At 38.2% G+C, this 21,274-nt stretch overlaps 1 protein-coding gene across 16 annotated transcripts in view; it reads left to right on the top strand.

Moving 5' to 3' along the window:
* caska (calcium/calmodulin-dependent serine protein kinase a) overlaps window positions 1-21,274 on the top strand; it is a 115,700-nt gene that overhangs the window by 43,859 nt on the left and 50,567 nt on the right. For all 16 annotated transcript variants that reach the window (XM_056755803.1, XM_056755812.1, XM_056755805.1 and 13 more), the window contains exon 2: window positions 15,173-15,285. In XM_056755803.1, the coding sequence (XP_056611781.1) occupies window positions 15,173-15,285 (113 nt within the window). The remainder of the gene's footprint in view (window positions 1-15,172; window positions 15,286-21,274) is intronic.

Below are 21,274 nucleotides of genomic sequence, written 5' to 3'. Positions count from 1 at the left end.
TCATCATACCTGCATTTACTCTATGAACTGCGGAACAAATTAGACTGTGGCGGACCGCGATAGTAAACATTATGAATGGAAAATACTGCACCAATTAAATACACTTTTGCATACAGTTAAAGTCAAAAGTATACATCCAACTTGCAGAATATGGAAAATGCTGAAATTTGTGGGGGAAATAAGAGGAATTTAGAAAATGAAGGTTTATTTGCCCTGAACAAATTATTTTACGAAAGAAATGAGATCTGTCCACTGATCTTAAGGAAAAAATTATCCAAGTCCTCCAGAATCTTATATATTTGATTCATGTCCATCAGTAACAGTTTGATGTTGAGATTCATCCGTTTACATGGAGGACAATCAAGAGATTCAAACACAACTATTATAATAGATGGAAACATTCATTGATGTTCATGAATGAAACACGATTCATTTAAAGTCAGGTGGATGTAAACCTCTGAAAAGATTTTTGGTGTTTTTTTTCTCTGTTTTTACATAGGTAGTTGACAAATGAACCGTAAAAGTGTGCTATAGTGTGACACTAAAAATGTGTGAAAAAATGAACAAGGAAGTGGGAAAGATAAATCCTTCTTATGCTATTTTATTTGATAAATTTAAATATTGAATAATATATTATTAACATTTTTTCAAAAAAGTTGCTGTCACACCACAAGGACACATTCACGGTATATTTGTCTTCCCATTAAATAGTATAATTTGTCCTGCCAAAGTTTCAGAACAAACCGAAAACATTAGACACTTCTCGTATAACAAAACTTGTTGAAGGTTGTGAGGAGGTGCTGCATGACAGTGAGTTGGACAGGAAGTTAACACGATATTGGTTCTCGAAAATACAGTGTGGAGCGCTCTGGGCCACCCTGCTTGGTAAAGTTAGGGCAAAGGTAATCAATAGGTCGTGCACAGTGATGTGGTGTAAATCAATGCTGTCAGTGAGGAATTCGTGCAGGACTGTCGCGTCAAACCCAGGCAACCTCTGTCAACGTTTGCTTGTGCTTCAGTCTGACTGCTCTCTGGTGTCAGGAGACGAGTTTGAGACAGGGGTCGTGTATCTGCTCGGTCTCATTCTTCCATCAATCATATTGTGTGTGAACAACAGTATCGAATGTGGCAATCAGTCTGTTCGTTCCCAGTTTTATTACTGTTTGTTATGTTACTAAGAAAACTTGTTGCTTTTGCATACTGAAGGACGTGGTGAATTGAATCTGAAGGTCACTTTAGTGTGTAATCTAGGTCCATCTGGAGTACAGTTTGAGAAAATGTGTGTTTGTGAGCCTTTTGAGACTGGAGGACGACCAGAGGACATCGTGACTCTTAAGTATCTGTCACGCACTGTATTGCTGCTTTGATCTGTGCCCTCAATTTTTATCCTTTTTGGAGATCAGCCAATATTTTAAAACCTAGCGAGCTGTATATTTTGCATAGGTTTTTTGAAATGCAACCAGTGTCCGGGTTCATCAAATCCTCTAAATTGAATGACCCACTGTTGTTCACAGGCAGTTGGTTGCAATGAGATTTGGAAGGTTACAGACTATTTGCCAAAAGCTGCAGAATTCCAACTGTGGACATGTGCGGGGTAAGATGCTGAGTCAAACCTCTCACTCGGGCCGATTACAGAGCCAGATACACATTCGGAGCGTGTTCAAGCACAGACGGAGCACAGGATGAACTGCTGCTTCTCGGGCACGCCTCCATTGAAGAAAGGAAACCAGGGGGTGGCAGTAAACCGTGGTAAGGTTGCAAAGGGGTGGAAATGTGATTAGAATGTCAGCGTGGTGCCTCATGTCTTATAATATTACTTTAGGGTCTCGTAATACGTCATAATGCATCATTGTGACATCACACACACTAGAAAGCCTGCGTTTTGTAAGCATTGAAACTCAGCGCATAAGATGTAACCATTCCTTATTCTACATTCAATTGTTTGTTCGTCTGTTAGGAAAAATTGACAGATTTAAATGAGTTCTGTAGAATTTTCTCGAAATCTTTTCCTACGGAAAATGCAAAGTGTGCAGCATCACGCACAAGCACATGAAAAATCTCTCCTGCCAAACAGCCAACGTCATGTCCTCATGTAAAACGGGCGCAACTATAGGCTGGACAACCAAAAAGACAGGTCATAACCTCACATACGGCTTCCTGAAGATTAATGACTGTTCAGACTCCGAGTGAATTTTAATGAGTCATCAGATGGTTTTAATGTGTTTGCTAATGCGTGAGATCAGGTTAATGGTTTCAAAGAGCCAAGTAAACCATTAAACACAACTGTCCTCTCTCTGGGTGTAACAAAGCATTGATGCATGACAACCAATGTTTCTGTTGCTGAGGTGAAAAAGATGATTGAAAATAGTTTCTGTTATGTCTGGATAGAAGGCATTGCATATATTTCAGCTCTTATCTGCTCAAGCGGTCTAAAATGTTTAATTTAGCAGGTTATGAAAAAGCGTTTAAGTGTTTTACGAGGAATAATGAAGTGTGGTGACTACAGTGTACTGTTAACTGATCATTTTCACTCTCAATTACAGTGTAATAGCTTGAAGTAGATTCGAAGTCATTGAGTGGTCAGTCAGTCAGTCCCCCAGTGAATAGATAAGCGCTCTGAGCCTCATGTTGTTGACGTGATCTTTAATAGAGTCAATAAAACCAAGCCGTAAACTGTAACAACTCAGCCTGCGGATTAGAATGGTGGTATGTGTAAATCAATAATGAATCATCATGCCTTGTGACATTACAACATTACATCATAGCTTCAGTTTGACAATAGAGAATCAAAGTGTTACTGTGATTACATTGAGAAGGCCGAGATAGATTTCCTGTCCATGATTGCCTATTGGAGTGGACTCTCTTTCCCGGTCTCTCTCTCTCTCCCTATTTTCTGTTATCTTTAGATCTGTAACTCTGTGCCCACCTGAAAATGAGGCTTGGACAGACTGCCCATTACTGACGATGTCTGCCACGATACTTCCTTTTTATGAAAGGTTAACAGGAGGCCTGTGACCCTTCAATCTTTTCATCTCTCACTTTTTCTTATTAGTGTCACACAAGAATCTGTTGAGCAGTGTTTTGTTGTTTTTTAACCATAGCAGGAAAAATCCCTTTATTACATTTCTTTGTTCCGTTGGACACAAAAGAAGATATTTTGAACAATCTAGGAAAGCAAACGGTTCTGGGGAAGTTCACTACCGTTGAACTGTTTGGTTACAAGCATTCTTCCAAATATCTTTCTCTGTCTTCATCTGAACAACGAAATAACAGTGTGAATAATGACAGAATTTAATTTTTCGGGCTAACCGTCCCTTTAATACCATTTCACAAAAGGTGTTGTAAATGTTTTTGAAATTTTTGAATCAAAAGGTTTTCTTTCATGAGAAGAAAAAAGTAGAAAGCTCTGCTGGTCTTGTTTATTACAATGAAAGTGAACAGCTGTAAATAGGGGAGGCTGTCTTTTACAATTTATGTCACATTCAGATCTTCTAAAGTCATATGATAGCTTTGTATGATGAATTGGTTGTAATTTAAATCTCTGCTTGAAGTATTTCTCGAATATCATTTGTTCAAACACATTCAGATATGCATCATTGTGTCGGTTTAATGTCATACGGGTTTGAAACAACATGAGGGCGAGTAATTGAGTTTTGGATGAACTGTTCCTGGATGACAGTTGGATGAGTGTTGTCGTGAAGACCTTGATGTCAATAAGGTGATGAAAGTCCTTTCAACTAGCCTTACTGTTTCATATTGTTAAACCAGTTTGTACCAGATCTGTGTTTAATCTGCACCCATTCACTGGGCTGTTGATGCCAGCTGGAGACTGCATTGATCTTGTGCGTTCTGCGGAAAGAGACACAGCAGGCATTGCGTTTCCCAGCCTAGTACTACTTCCAGTCTCCACGTAGACGACAGATCTTTCCACGCCTGCCCCATCAGGCTTCGCCCCAGCGGTGGTGCCTTCTGATTAGCTATGGCAGCTGTGGCCAACAGGGCGGCGTGCCCAGCTGGCACAGTTACGTGATGTGGCAGCTGCTTTCAATAAAGGCCTACTGACACCAGCTGGCCACTAGAGGACCAGCAAGCTGAGGACAGATGAAGAGAGGGCACATGTGCACCTTTATGAATTTGTATTTCTATGGTTGTTACTGGTTATGAGGAATCTTTGCATTCAAAATGTTCTCTGTACTAGTATATGAATCATCTTCAGTTATTTGCTGTAGTAAGTGCTTTCTACAGCGCATGTAGTCGTGTGTGTGTGTTGGCCAGCGCTGACAGGAAATCATTAGCGCTGTCCGGAAGGAAAAGGTGCAGAGTGACGCAGGTCTAATGGAAGCTAAGGTTGCTGTCTCCTCTGCCACAGACCCCTGGGGTGTGCCCGGAGCATCCATCCGCCTGTCTGTCTTCTTTCGCCTCCTCTCTGCCTGTCTCTCTGTGTCCTCACTCTACTCTGTGTTACTGTGTTGAGTGGGTAATAGGAGAGATGAATGTAGCGTTGTATTGTTTTATGATTACCTCATCACCTCTCTGGAGCTCAGGAACCATGACTGCCACGTTTTAAAGATGAGAAATAGCAGTTGTCTTTTACATTCCATTTATTGAATCTTCATCCAGCTTCAGTTTTATTTTTATTGTTTACGGTAGAAAGAAAGAGGAAAAGTGAAGTGTGCAATTTTGTGAGTGTCATAGATATTCATACATCTCAGTTAAATTTTTAGAGATGACTGTATGTCTCTTCTCAAAACCAGGATAATTTTGGCTTTAGACGTTTTGAGGCAGTACTTTCTAGTTTACAAACTCTGATCAAAGCTTACCCGTTCAGTTCTCTGACCTCAGGTCTTACCTCTCCATCTGGAGGTTGCGCTGCAGACTGAGCAGGTCTTTCCCCTACCGAGGGCTAAACAGGTGTTGAAATTATTGCTCTGTACCTCTGTGGTTTGGTGGATTATTACTGCCGAGTATTGAGCGTGTGTCTTTGAAAGATTGTCTGCCAACATTTCTTAAAAAGCCAATGAAAAAATACCATCAGAAAAAGAGCACAACAAAAGGACCGGAAAACGGCACTTTACCTTAGAGTATGACGTTGATAAAAGATAATTGTCGACACCTTTATTATTAAAGCAACAACAAGCCGTTTTTCAATCTTAAAATAATGTCTCTAAAATTATTTTAGTGGTAGGACAACTCTTAACTGGATGGATTTTACTGCCCTTCTACCTAAGAAAGAAAGAGTGAGAGTGATCGGACAATCGCACAATATCGAACAATATCGGACGGGCTTACACTCGGTGGCGCGAGCTGAAAGAGGCAACGGGCTGCAAAACTGATGGAGACCTAGCGGTCCTGTTACTCGATTTGTAAGTGATCTATGTACATTTTTCTTACACTTTTGAGCTTATTTGTTATTAGGATGTGTTCAGGTTGTTCATTGCGCACCACCCGTTCACAATTTATAACCGTAAGGTAGCTGAGAGATAATATACTGTTGCCCCGGTATATATAGCTAGCATGTTGTTTCTCGTCACAAACTTGTGTAATGCATGTAAACAACGAATACCAAACCACAATAAACTTTTGTTGTAAAAATGTGCAGATTCCGTAGTTGAGACCAGTTATGCACGTAATTGTTTAACAGTTCAGTCGGAAAGGTTAATCAAACAAATAGGCTCTGTTACTTTTCAGCCGTATAAACATATGACAATGTACGATGTATAGGCTACAATAAACATTATTGCATGATCTATCATTGTGTGGACAACATTTTATTTTATTATACAAATTACACCCTTTGCAAACAATACTGCATACGCAAGCTGCATACACGAGGACAACTAACGTATGCACTCAAAAAAAAAGGGGCTACCGTTTTTTGTTGTCATAATGGTAGTAAATTATGTAGTAACAATACATAACTTTGTAATGATATCTGAAGAGCATATGGTAACACGGGTTACTTTAACTGATCGGTGGACATAGTTTCAAAACGATGTATCTGGGAACGCCGGTTACATCAGCTTTGTAAACAAATTCACGTGTATCTAGCTGAAAAAAGGGAACTTTTGCGACAGTATTAACGAAACATGTACATTATCAGACAGTTGCGCTTATCAACCACATGGGGTAACCATACACTAAAACGGCTCGTTGTTGCTTTAAGTACTTGCATTTTTATCATACCTGGGGAAAGTGTCTCTTTAAAAGAGTAACTTTCCATTGTTTGCTTTGATATTCGGCTGTTGGTATTAAAGCATGTGAGCAGTGTCTATGACTGTCGGTGAGAGATAAAGTAAAGTGGTGTCTTCTCCTGTATGCTTGACAGAGCCCAGCCAAATTCACCTCTTCAACATTAAACTAGCACACAGGATTTGAATGATCTCGGCTCTTGCTTTTCGCTGTAAAATTCCGAGACAGAGAGGGTCACATAATTTTTTTTGTTATACAGTAGATTGGCTTCAGAATGCTAAATTGTTGGCATCTTTAAGACAAGAAATGTGTACCCAACTTTTTGACCATGCTGATGTAAAGTCAATGAACATTATTGGCTGTGCGTGGTGAGGAAAGCATTAGCACTGTGAGGATGGAGATGGAAGGCTGTGCTGATGGCTTGTGGTCAGTTCAAACATTAGAATGGAAAGCAGAGAGCAGTGATGTGGAGCAGTGGGTAATGAAGTGAACATGATGAGCAATAAAAACACAGAGACAGATTCTTAAGCCTCTCCTGCCACTGGCTGCACTCACTCATGAGATTATGATGTTCTGTGTGTGTGTGTGTGTTTTGGTATTTGATGTCGTAATGTTTTTTGCATAACGCTGCTGTCTTTCTGGAACCTTGTATCTCCATAATTTGTGAATTAATTTTTTTGTCAAAAATCATTGTTATAAGTTGCCCTTTACGGTTGTTACTTTGTTTTGCAAATATTTAACCAATGAAAAGTATTAAAAAGTGCTTGTCAACGTTGACAACACAGTATTTATTTAGTCATATAAATGCAGTGCTTTTTTCATTTCCTGAAAAACAGCTAGTTTGGACATACGAAGACGATATGATTTTGCCTTTTTCAGAGATTTTTTGAGACATTAAAACTTTGGCTTCCTATATAATAATTCAATTAAAATAATACCCTTTAAAAAGATACACTTTAAAGCCATTTTAGTGATTCAAATGTATTTTATAATAATAATGCAGTTATCAGATAATATATCAAAAAAAAAAATCTTTTGGATTTTTTGCAATTAGAGCAGTGTCTACTAGCAGAAAATCAATATACATCATTATGGAGACAACAACAAACAGCTTTTCCACACGGAAAGAAAAGAGATGAAATGAATCAAAGCTTTTTTATTTTCAAGCTTTTTAAGCCATAAAACTAGTCTTTAAGTGATGCAATTTTTTTGGTGACTGTAAAGAGAGCTGATACATATATTTGCATAGAGAACCTGACTGTGTGTACATTTCCTTATTTGATATCGCTGTGCTCCTGAATTGTGTGTGGGTGTCTGCATTCAACAGACAGATGATAAAAGACTAAGAGGAGGAGAAAGAAACAAGCTGCTTCACTCTGGAGAAAGAAGCTAATGAAAATAGTTTTCATCTCCCAAGTGTTTTTTTTGAACTGGACAGAAACATTTAATTAATACCGTTTTTGACATGAACTGCCTATTTCAACATCATTCGACTCTTCTGACCCAAAGCCCATTCAAAACAATTTAAAGCTTATGCAGCCGAGCCTTGTATAATATCTCTTGGTCTAAGACATCACATTGTTAGCTTTGATAATGTCAATGTCATCATCTGAATCAGCTGTAAGCGTTTCTTCATGTTTAGAATGTTTTATATCACTGAAGAGGTTCATATCAGAATGCGTCTTAAGCCAGCCTTTAGGGTTTACAACAGCCACTCAAAAAGGGCTTTGTCTTGCTAATCCAGAGGACTTCCAGTATTCCAGCATGTGTTTTCTGTTTTGCTGGCAGGCAGTGTATTGATGCTTATGTGCTGTCAGAGACACAGGGGAACAAGTGGAGGGGGTGGTGCAAGCTGAACTACCAGCAGTGGCAGAAATACTGCAGCGATGTCCTAACACAGACCTTCTCTCTCTTTTTACCTGTTTCTTCACTTCGCTGGAGGCTGTTATATACCGTACGTGAGCAGGGCCATGGACAAGCATGCTATTAAACAGGATATTTACAATCCCGACCTCTGTGATGAATTCCATGTCTAAAGCCACGGAGGAAGATTCATTAAATCACATTCATAAAACAGATGGGTTGAGGGACTTTATAAGGGAGCTGCGGAGATGATGTGACTTTGTAGGCTAACACGAAAGTTAGCTCTGCAGTGGTTCCCTCGACCGAAAGGCTATGCATTTGTCCCATAGACTTTGGGAGGATCACAAAAAATAAGATCTGTGATTACCAAAGGTTTATGATGTTTACACGATTTGTCTATCAAGATAATCTTTACAAATTAACACAACATTTGTTATGATTGAAGCCAAAATACAATCGTCAAAAGTAAAACGCTAACATGATGCTATAAACAGACTTCACTAAATGGTCGTTTGATATCAATATCACCACCACAAAACTCCTACAACGCTTTCAAACTTTATAAAAAATGTGTTCCCTGGTAAGTAATTACTCTGTTTGATGAATTCGCGTTTACGTTTTTAGAGATGTTTGTCCATATTGCATTATTTGTAAGATTTATATGCACGATGACATCTAACGCCCTTTGGGGCGATGGAACCAGATGTCCTAAAATGCTAACTCGCTTCTGGGGTTTGCATACAAAAACGTCATCTCTGCTGCACCCTATCTATAAGGTTTTGGACTTTGGCGTGGCCGTGGTGGTACTGTGTGATACACATAGCTCATCGGCTGACATGCTTGCCTCTAAAGGCTTTCTATACACGGGTGCTTGTCATACAGGGTAACACTGTGATTTTGATTTGTTGGGGCCTAAAGGGTGTATTAAGGGTGTAATTTAATCTCCTTCCTTTCTTTCTGACGGTGCTTCCTTCAGACCTGTCATTGTTTCATATTCCGTTATTTGATCTAATTTCAGTTGTTTAAGCTTATTATGTCAACAATACTATGGCTGTCCAAAAATGGGAATTTTAAATCTATATAGCAGTGCCATGGACTGCACATTTTTAGATGTCTCTCTTTCATGTAATACAATCCACTTTAAATAACTCACATTGTCTTGGAAGGTTCAATAAGTGTGCTTTGTTTAATCACGCCTTTGTGGGTCATGTCTCGTATCAATTACACTGTTAAAATCAGTTTTATATTCAACTAAATAAACATTGTTACCCCGCTGCCTTAAAAAAATGCTTTACGTTTACAATAAATTATTTGTTGTATTAACTTACCTTCAAAGTAGAGTCAACCTTTTAAAATTAGTCCTTGAATGAAAACACCCACATTTTTATTTGGCTGTTTTTGTATAACAGCGAAAAGCAATACGAACAAAACCGAGTGTTCACGAGTAGTAAACAAAAAAACGTGTATCCCAAAGTTCAGGACTCAATCGCATTCCTCTTTAAGCACTTTCCCTCCCGTGGTATCTGTGTGTGCACCCTTTTGCAGATGTATTTGTCTTGAAATCCACAGAGCTGAAAAATGCAAATCTCTTGGTCGCTCCCAGCATGCAGCTGCGCTCCTCCAAAACTTCCTGCATGAGCCGTAGAGAGCTGAATCTATATCTGATGGTTCCCTTTACACCCTCTCTACCCAGCTACAAATCATCATCCGGTCTTCATTGTGGCTTCAGTGACTCTAAACCTTATAAAATTAGACTCTTTGAGTTTCCGATTTCCTATTCGTTTCCTTTTTGAAATAGTCACTTGAGCTGGTTTTTATGCCAAAACATTTTTTATCAATTCCTCTTCTATCGTCACAGCAGTTCAACTGTTAGTCTTATTAATCTAGATTTATGGCCTGCTCTAATGAAATCACCACTTGTCTTATCAGTGTACACAGTTCCCCTTTAACCTTTAATTTATGTTGCAATTTAGAAAGTTCTGCCTTGAAGAGCGAGGCTGGGTTCTTGTGTTAATGATGTGCCCTTTTTGCACAGTTGAGTTTCCAAGCAGTCATTTAAAATTGGACGCCGTCAATCACAAAGCTGTATCATTCCGGCTTTAATGAATGGTTTTATTTCTCTATTTCTCACATTTTGTGCCAGTTTTGTTCAAACTCTGAAACACATTCGATCCATTTAATCGAGCTTTTGATTTATGTAATGATTGAGACTGTGGGGTTAGTTAGTCACTTCATATAACACTGCAAACATACTTTTTCTTACAACAACTGAAAACCACAGTTTTAATCTTATTTAGCAGCGCAGATTAGTTCACATTATATGGCTGAGTTGGATTTTCTACCACATCTTTTAAACATTTACACGCTTTTATGCATGACTGAACATCATTGTTCTTCAGTGCCGGTTCCTTTTATCTCTCTTCCTCTATGACTAACTCATCTGCCCGTATTTATATAGCTCTCTTTGAAACACGAGATGACTTGACCCAGTACAGCAATAATGCTGTTTGTTTTTAGTGCTTAATGCCAATGCTAATCGATGCTTCAATGAGACTTTCAATGTTCTGTATTTACCTGCTGTACTTTAACTGCCAGCGTTCTATTTATCCATTTGTTGGTTTTATGCAGCAATGTGCATTGACTTTTGGTATCTATATTGACACAGGGCATGCACACACACCTGCCCATACACGGACCCATTGACTCTGGACAAACTACGATTTGAAAGTGGCATGCGTTAACTCCGATGGCACAGACTTATGCACTCATGCAGATGAAACTACAGACATAAGATTGATTTATAGTTTCTGGCAGTGTATTGTCACCATTTTTCACAGGCAGGGAGCCCTCAGCTGTCCCGGTGGCCTGCAGGCACGCACGCCGTCTTTTGTTTATGCTGCAGGAGTTATCCTCTGCAGGAGGAACCCAGCACCTCAACCATCATCTCCCGCACACTGTAATAGATCCCAACTGTCACGAAACACCAGTGATCTTCCACTGCCAGCCTCCCTGCTGTCGGAGCGATTCTCCTAAACCCATCCTTGTTTCTACTTCACTTTTCTCTCATCTTCCTTTTTATGTCACTGTACTTCCTTTCCTGCCATCGCTCCTCATTTCCTCCTCACCTCATATTTCTACCTGCCAGCACGTCACCGGCCACTGCAGAGGACATCCTCATTTATGATCATTGCATATACAGTAGCACTCTGCATCTTTACTTGGGTTTACTCAAGAGTTGTTAATGCTGCGTATGTGACCTGTGACTGCAGTTCTCACGTCTGCTCTGGGCTTCTTATCTAATCTAATCAGCCGGGTTTGCTGGCACCAGACACAGAACCCCACTGCGTGTTACAGCATGTCGCTGCTTGTGCATGTCAGCCTCAGCAGTTGCCGGGAGCGAATGGCCGATGCACATTTGTTTCGATGCCCTTGTTGCCGCAAATTCCCACGGTGGCGTGCTAAATCAGCACAGCAGAGCACCGCACTGGTTTCTGTTTGCTCTGCCACTGAGATTACAGGGCTCAACAGTAAGGATGGCCCAATGGCCAGTGCCAAACCGCTTTTAATGAGACGGTTCAACCGAAATGAAAATGTATGAAAATGAATTACTCACTCTCATGTCTATTCAAATGTAGGACTTGCTTCTGTTCAACACAAAAGAAGATAATTGTAAGAGCAATGGTAACGAAAAGACACTGTGCTCCATTTACTACCATTGTATGGATACAAAACCAATGAGAAGTTTCTCAAATATGTTCTTTTGTGTTTCACTGAAGAAAGAAAGTCATAGAGGTTTGGAACGACAAGAGCGTGAATACAGTTCAAGTTTTTTTTATTGTTTTGGTAAGCTCTCCCTGTAATGTTATATAATGATGTTTTTCCTTTCCCTGGGCATGTTCAAGACTTATGGAGAATAAGAGTGAAAAAAGTGACAAAGTACAGTGTGTTAACAAAATAACGTTTTCGTAATGTCCAGGATATAAATTCACTCCTCTCACATTTATAATCTGAATCTCTAGAGATCCATCTGTGAAGGGGATTGGCTGCCCAGAAATTTTTACATCATCCGTGTAGAATTTCCCCTCAATTTCAAGAAATGAGTTTCAGACTCTTGTGACTAAAAATGTTGAAGTACATGGGAACTATTGTGGTTCGTATAAGCAGAGGTATAGTCCATGCAGATGTTACAGAGTGTCATTGTATATATGGTTTTTAGCATAACCGGATGAGTCCTGCTCTGAGCTGCATGTGGCTGTACCATGGCACTCTGCCAGTATCTCATGCCATCTGCTCCAACATTTTTTGTTGTGAAAACACAACCCCTGTCACACCAGTATTAGAAAGTTATAGTGATAATAAGCTCTCTGAATAGTTTCCCTGTTTGCATCCTTCTCCAGTTGTATTGCAATTTTAGACCTCAATCAAAGTTTTTTGGTCTTATTCACATCTGTTTTTAGAAAGTGGCTTTTGATTGGAGTCGTGGGTCATTTAGGTCTCACCATATAGTCCATATGCTATTGACATTGTAATAATACAAAGTAAGGTCAATAATTGGTCAATTTACCGTTGAACTAAGAAAAATTCAGTAGAATTTGATTGTATATTATTTTTCTTTATTTAGCAGCAATGGTTGACCAAGCTTTACTTTATAGAGACCTACTTTTCATACCAATTCAACTGTTATGTAATATGGTTTCATTCCATTGCATTTCATCAAGTTTTTTTAAACGCTATGTTTAAAAGTTAAATGCTCTATCGTCTGTAAGTGGCTTTTGATAAAAGTGTCTGCTAAATGAATAAAAGTAAACGTAAGTCTAGAGGCATATTATTGTAGATTTATGCATTTGGTGGATGCTTTTTTCTAGAGTAACATATAGTGCATTCACGGTACCCATGACCTTTGCACTGCTAACACAATGCTCTGCCAAATGAGCTTCATGAAACAGTGTTTCTCAGGATGGTTCCACACATTTATTGGACGGTTCATTAACAGTTTAGCCAGAGAACAAGGCGATGTCTACTGCAATACTTCCCAACTTCTGACAACCAGTACATGTTCTGCTCTTTTCAGTCTTTCGGTTTATATGTTCGGACATCTATAGGACGGATTGCACTGGGTAACCTGTAATGATGGATGAGACTTCCTTGCAGCAATCTCAAGAGTAAATGTCAAGTATAAGACTGTGAACGTGCTGGGCTTTCGAATATGTAAATATCAACTTATTTTCACTCAGCACACTATAGAGAAAAAGTGTATTTTTAGCCTCAGAAGTGTAATATTGCATTTACATCCTTGTCAAGTAGTTGAGAGGATAGATCAAAGAGATGGAGATGAACTTAATGAAATCTGAGCTGACAAGCTTGAAGTTCTCTTTGAAATCCTAAGAGCTTTAACATTAAGATAAAGTAGCTTTTGTGCAGACCAAATGCTGGAAAATATCATCTGGAAATGATGGGTAAAACACGAGAAATTAAAATCTCATTGATCTTTTGAAATACTATGAAACGCATACAATATGTTTCAGAGAACCCGAAACCTTAGAGCCATTGATTCAAAGTTTAAAGAACTGAAATCCTGAATTTCTGAAAACATGAAAACATAACCATTCAGAGAATGTATGAATAAAAATCATTTACAATATTACCATATGTGTAGATTAGGGCTGGGCGATATATCGTATGATTCTTATGGTCAGTTTCGCAATGATTTACGGTTAAATGCCGCCACATCTGAAAGCCAGAGGTGTCTTGTGCAGAAACTCCGAATATGCAAAACAGAAGAAGAACAATTAGTTCCAGGAAATGCCTGTGGTAATTTTCTATTGCTGTTCCTGAAACCTTTTCAGGTATTTTCATGATAATAAAGTTTATTTAGAGTAATGATGATAAACGAGTGTTGCTTTTTCAAATACACGTTATAAACGGCTCAATCTCGTAGTTTTTTTAGATCGAGCAATACTTCCTACTGATTAAACAGCCGTAGCTCATGGAAGAGCTGAGCATAAAACATTGAATCGATAGATGTATAATTAGCATGAATCGCTATATATATATCGCCCATCCCTAGTGTAGAATTAGCACAATATCAAAAATATATAATATCTTTTTATATTACAGTTATTATCAATACCGATATTAACATTTATGCATTTGGCAGACACTAATATCCAAAGTGACTTATATTGCATTAACCTAAAATGTGACACCCCTAATAAGATCACTTGAATATATTTATTTGAACGGTGACACTCTAGAGCTGCTCACTGCTCTCTGTAGAATTCTAAACGATTTGTTTTAACTGCTTGGCCACAATCCTGACAAAATTGTGATTATTTAATTATAGCATTTCATTGTGTTTTTGATTACATTGTGTAGAAACCGACAATGAGAGAACAGAGATTTTACCACTGAGAGAAAGGGAGATACACACCGCAAGCTTAAATAGCTGCCATTTATCACACAACTCCCATTGCATTACACAATCCCATCAACCCTGTGAACATCAAAGATGAGAGGGGTAACTCGAATCGAGAGGTTTTCTGTATGAAGCGGATCCGCGTCCGGTGTGCGACCCCCTTAAGCCCTCACTACTTTACTAGTAAGCCTCATGTGGTCTAAAATGACAGTGTTGAAGATGAAAGTCACACTTTCCCCTCCAACTGAAGGATCTTATTGGATCTAAGTTTCTTAAAAGCAACCTGTGTTTGTGTTTTCTGGTAAATGATTGACATTCGACACAATACAGAGATACATTTGTGTTGTATTTCATTTCTTATTGTCTTATCTTTACTATTACCTTTCTTTTAGACTCTACATTACTCTCAGTACCGTTGTTCAATCTTCGACAATATAGTACAGATAAGACATTTCTCAATCTGGGTTGTCATTTAGTCTAATAGTTACTTCATTTTGTAGGGGGTTCAATGATTATTGGTTTTGAACAGTTATGGTCAGTCTGGTTCAATTTAGTACATTTTTTTAAGTAAATTTGTAAAAGAAAATCATCATTGGTATCATCACTGGTATTATTGGCCATTGTAAAACATACTCTTACCACCACTAACCGCAACAGCTCCAGGTGCAATGCGGTTCTAACCTTCTCTTTTATTTTTATTTCAAGGGGGCCGTTTAGCGTGGTACGAAGATGCATGAACAGGGAGACGGGCCAGCAGTTTGCTGTGAAGATCGTGGATGTAGCCAAATTCACCTCCAGCCCTGGCCTCAGCACAGAAGGTAAGACACACCTCCTCTTTTATCTTCGGTCACTTGAGGTTTGTGTGAGGAATTCATCAGGAATGACCTTTATTGAAGCTCAGAATGCATATCTGGTGTTTTGTGTTCATGAATAAATATTAAATTCCTCTTATAGATCTGTAAATGAACAAGACTCTGATGTCTATGTATTCTATATGAATTACCCCTCTTTAATTCTGTAATAGGGTTTTCACGGTACCATAAACATGTCTCACGACACTATACCAGCTGAAGTATCTCGATACCAAGTAGTATCACGATGTTATACCATGTCATTCAAATCTATACAAAAAACACAGATTTAGATGAAACATTTTGTATTAACTTATGTAAAGTGTATTACAGCTGCTTTGTAACAATGAAAATTGTAAAAAGCGCTATATAAATAAAGTTGAGTTGAGTTGAGTTGAGTATTATGCTTTGGACTAGAATATGTTGTTGTACTAACTGTAATAATTGGATAAATTGTAGCAAATACTGTAGTATACTTAAATATAACAAACAATAGTGTCTATGAGTTTTAATAGTTTACTGTAGTAAATACCAAAGTACACTAAATAATTTTTCACGTGGGGACTAATTCAAATGTGGGATAAATTTCATTGGTACAGCAGTCTTTATTAAGGGAAATATTAGGCTTTCTTTAAATGCAGAACTAAGGCGGCCAGTAAGTGGCCTCAATTTTCCATTGAGTTAGTAAATCATTTAATCAACTCGTTCAAAACTCCAATTTGAATCATTAACTTGTCCGAGTGATTCAAAACACACATTTATTTAGGAGATAAACACCGCAAAAAGGCAGATTTAAGTGTTCAAATAAATATTAACTCTTTCCCCGCCAGCCAGCGCCAGCGTTTATTTACATTTTCACTGAACTTTGATGGCTCACAGTACATTTTCTATAATTTATTAATGGACAAACAATATATCAACAGAGAACAGAGTCAAACAAGAGAAACTGTATTCTTCTATCTTAATTTGAGATAATTAACATTTTTTGTACAAAGACTCCACCCAGATTACACACAGAACAATCATTATAAACATATAAAACATATACGTTCAAGGTTCAGAGCTTCTGTACTTTTTCCAAAGGTGTGTTACAGCGCCACCTGCTGTATAACAGTACAAACACAGATTGCCGTAATAACTCTTCTTTGGCGGGTAACCTTTTTTTTAAATGACAAGATAACTCGTCAATGTGAGGGACAGAGTTAATGCGCATATGCAACATTAACTACGATACTACAGTTTCAAAAATAGAGAGGCATCGTGGGTATTTTGAAGCTTTAGCATCGCAATGCTACCGTAGCACCGGTACACCGTCCAACCCTAGTCTGTATGCTAATGTAAAAAACAAACTCTACTTAATAGACTCTAGGTCTTCTTAATACCTAATATGTATTGTGTTGTGACACCGTTGTAGCAATGACCTGTGGAATCAAGCTTATTTAGCTAGTATCTTTGGCATATTTTTGGACCTAATAAAAGTTTGTCTTAATAAATGTGTGTCTGAATGTGTGCAACATCTAAAATATTGAGACACACACATTATGTGAACAGACTTGGTCTGCCAACTCTAATGGGATTTGTTGTTTCTCCATGAGGTCTGTAATGTTATATAGAAGTAATTTCATTGAGACAGCTTGTTGAATAATGTGATGATAAAATAGGATAAACTCTGCCTGCATAGTACTGAGCAGTATTGCAAAGGTTGAGAATCAAATTTGAAATTGATCCTTTTTGTTTTCTGGAACCATAAATATAGTTCTAAAACAATGACACACCAAATGAACATAAAAATATAGTGAAATCCATGTTTTATTTCCCGTAGCCGTAGTTATGTGAGTGTTTGAGCTGATCTCATACTGGCAGGCAACCCACACCGTGTACTCAAAATCACATCCCCAAGCAGTATAGTCTATGCAAGTGGACTCAACTGAAATCTCATTTTACATTATATCTAAGAAGGTGTATCAGAATGGAAACAAAGCTGTACATTTTCATTCTTTCACGTCTTTCATACGTTTTAAAGGTCCAGTGTGCAATTTTGTGGAGCATCTTTTGACCGAAATGCAATATAATATATTGCATCCATATTACAAAATGAAACGTAATGTTTATTACCTTAGAATTATCCATTACTGTCTACATACATTGTGGGTCCCCTTACATATAATTCCCCATGTTGTTTCTACCGTGACCCTAAAGAAAGTTTCGCTGAAATCTACTTCTACAGTTTCAGAATGTAGGTGTGTCAAAATGAAAACATAGCTGTAAGCTTTATTCTGGTTCATTTTAAGGTAGAATGTAAGGTCTGCGGTGTGTGCGTGTGAAAGAGATCTTTGCCAAGGGCTTTGTATTATTTCAGTCCACTGCTAAACTTCTGTATCTCCTGAGTTTTACTGGTATTCACACACAGACTATGCAAACGCTGTGCCTACCTCCCATATGTCTTCCACCTGTGTGGGAGAAAACACACTCATGCTGCTGTTTGAGAATATGATGTTAAAACACATGAGACTCTGTGATATTGAGATGCTGACTTTTGTCACTGTATTACCTTTTATTATAATTCCTCTGTAGTTTTGGAACAGGGCAACCCGTTGTTATTGCACTGAAGCTTCTCTTGCAATAACTTTGAAGTTCACCATATCCTGTCAGGGCAAATATGGAAGGAAGAGCATCAAGAATCACATCCCTTTAAGATAAACCCACTAATAATAGCACACTCGTAACACCATGACTGAGACACGGTTTATATTCTTCACACCTGCTTAGCACAAGGTGTAAGAGTGATGGCTTTTTCCTCAATTCTTGTCGTACCTTTAAACTTTTGGCTTTAAAATCCCCTTCTGCACAAAATCTCAGTAATTTGAGATCACTTGATCATGGTGCTTTTAGAAAAGTAACACTTGTCAGAATAAAGTGGCATATCTGACTCCCGTGTGATGCTTCAGTGGGGATTTTCTCTGGCTTTACCCTCATGAGATACAGGCCTATCTTCTTACCTGCTTTTATCACTTGGCTTGCTTGTTTATCTTTGTTTGTCTGACCTGTAAAGGACTGTGAATGAAACTTCTTCAGTGGTATATATATGAATTGGTTTGGTTTAGTTTACACGTTAGTTTCTAAATGTGTCATAAATTTACTGCCACTGAAGTTGTTGGAAGCATAGTGACATTCTACTATATTAAACTGTAAATTACAGGATTAAATAGCAAACATCTTGTTTTAAGCTCATCCCAACATTGAGCGTGTTTACATACACGGTCTTACTTCGGAGCTTAATAAGCTGATATATGGAAGGTCAAGTAAACATGTAAAATGTTTTTCTTTTATCGGGGAAAGCTCATAAACGGCGTAAGCAAAACCAGCTCGGCAGTGGTAGTTTTTTTGCCCGTTATTCCGATTTCACGGTGCATTTAAACGCCTTTACCGGTTTTCACTCAGTTAAAATGTGTAGTAAATGTCCCAAACGGAAGTTATAGTAAAATGACGTTTACAAGTCCGCTCTCGAATCATGCAGTTGATGTAGAAACGTCAAAATAAAGAACTATTGTTGCAAATGCAGGTTCTGCGGACATAAAAGATATAAATAATAGCTTCTGACCGTTTTCCCGCAGCATTTTTTATTACTTAACAGACTATCGACAAGGACGTCACTGCACTCGAAAAACCCGGAAAATCTCAAAATTCTATGTAAACGTGGTTTTCTGCGCAGCCGGTTTATTACTGTGCATGTAACACGTGAAAACCGGTTTCTTTTTAAGAAGATTTTGGATAGATATCCGTTTATTTTGTGTGTGTAAACGCACTCATTGACTGTATTTACATCCGCTTGGGGAACTAAAGCATCATCTGTGCCACTTTTTGTGTTTGTAGCACCTTAAGGTCACCATTTCACCTGCCAGCTGTCTGTGACAAATCCTCTCCAAACCTAATATAACCCATCATGTGGTTATGGCTTGTAATGGCCTTGATTTGCTCAAATCCAGTGTAATTGTGTGCTTATTATTGCTGCACTTATGACTTTGATAATGCAGAGCTATAGATGTTGCATTTCCTTTAAACACACAGGAAGTCCCATGAGTGCCGTGTAGCTCACCTGAGACAGATTCTCACTTATTGATTGACAGAAACAGACACAGAGGCTCTGTTCAGTGTGGTTTACAGTATTTAATGAGATTTTCAGACATTCGTTTAATACAAGCAGTGCTCAGATTTCTAAGGATTTAAATGCCTTCTGAAGCCTGGCATTTGAGTGGCATTAGTCTGGAGTAGAGTTATATTCTCAGGAGTTTTGTCAGAATTTATAAATGCCTTAGAAGCGGAATTCTGACACGGTCACCTCTAAATGTGATGGTTTTCACTACAGAAAAGTGATGTATTGATTGGTTCTAGTTACACAAAGTGTTGTTTCTGAACTGAAATCAATTATAAGTCAAGTCTTTTCTTCAGGGGCTGTACTTATGGCAACAAAGTAATGAAAACTATTTTGTCTGATTTAATGCATTTACCCTTTTACATTTACGCTTTTAATTGCTTTGGACTTTTATTTCTTATTATGACACACATATACACCTAATCTTTTATTTTTATAATGTATTTAATTTTTTATTCTTTTTATACTTTTTTCCTCTATATTTTTTGTATTTCTTGTTTTAAAAAATCAAGATCATTTTTCATAGCGCATCACGTATTGTGTGTTTCTACATGTTGCTGGGATTGCTGAAGACTGAAAGATTATTCAAGTGGCTTTCTTTCTCCAAACATAGAATAATGTCTGCAGTGGGAATTCTGACTTTTCTGTTAGCCCCTGCCATACACCGTGTGATTATTTTCAGGGAAGTGTTTTGAGGAGGCGTGAGGTCATTCAGAGGCCTGTAATTGAACTTTAGTGGGGTCCTATTGATCTGGGAGGAAATCTCTCAAAAAAATTGAAGCAATCTGCTCAAACCCGAAGGGAATGTGCTCTCCTTTATTTTCTTCCCTGCAGGAGGTCCCATAGCCTCCACATGTATGAGGAAACAGCCGGACCGTAAGCATCTTAACTATTATCATCAAGACTTCACAGTTTTAGCACTCTCAACTGGGAGAGTTTATTTTGAGTTCACTGTTTTTCCCCTTCTGTTCAGTTACCTGTTTTTTTCATGCTATTTTGAGCGAGCGGTTTGTGTATTTTTTCAAAGTGGTTCCATTTAGGATATTTACAGAGAGGAAAGCCTCCAAACAGCCTGTGGGATCTACACAATTATAATTTAAAAGACACTCCACTGTGTTTCATGTTTGCTCCGTCGCGACATTTTAAAGTCAGTGAATCTTGAAATGATTCGTTTACAAAGACGCAGACGCAGAGGCTGTTAGCGTTTCTCTGCAAATGAGATGAGGACGGTTTGTTTCAAGCTCTTCCCAGACATCTGACAAAAAACATAATTTCCACATTTTCTTTTTCCAGTAGCATCTGCAGGCCCTTACAGGTGTACTGATGTATCCTTTTAGATCTTTGAAATTAGATTCAGGAAAAATTTGATTCTGAAAAAATCTGGTGTTTTGCTTTTACTTTTTTGTAGCTGATTATGCTTTATTTTCTAAGGAACTTATAGAAATTGCACTTGAACACTGTAAAACTATTTTAATATTTTATATACTAAATAAAATATTGGCGATAAAAATATACTTATTATTTATCAGCAAAGTCGTCTCTCTCAGGTGCTCAGAATGAGGTGTCTTTGCTACAGTAGGTCACTTAACACGTTCAAGTGTGTCAGCGGTGGTGATGGTCACCACCCCACATGCGCTGTAATTTTATCACAATTCCTAGAAGACGGTTAGCCGGTTCAGGAGTTGGCTTGTATTTAGTCAAACTAAGAGAAAATAGAGTCAGATAATAAACACATAAAGGAGACTGTACAGTCACTGGGTAGCATCCCTTCTATAATGCTTTAAAGATCAGGCCAGATGTACC

Source organism: Triplophysa dalaica, chromosome 8, assembly GCF_015846415.1.
Source record: "Triplophysa dalaica isolate WHDGS20190420 chromosome 8, ASM1584641v1, whole genome shotgun sequence".
Taxonomy (NCBI): Eukaryota; Metazoa; Chordata; class Actinopteri; order Cypriniformes; family Nemacheilidae; genus Triplophysa; species Triplophysa dalaica.
The sequence above is the reverse complement of the archived record's forward strand: the minus strand, read 5'-3'. Positions and strand labels throughout refer to the sequence as shown.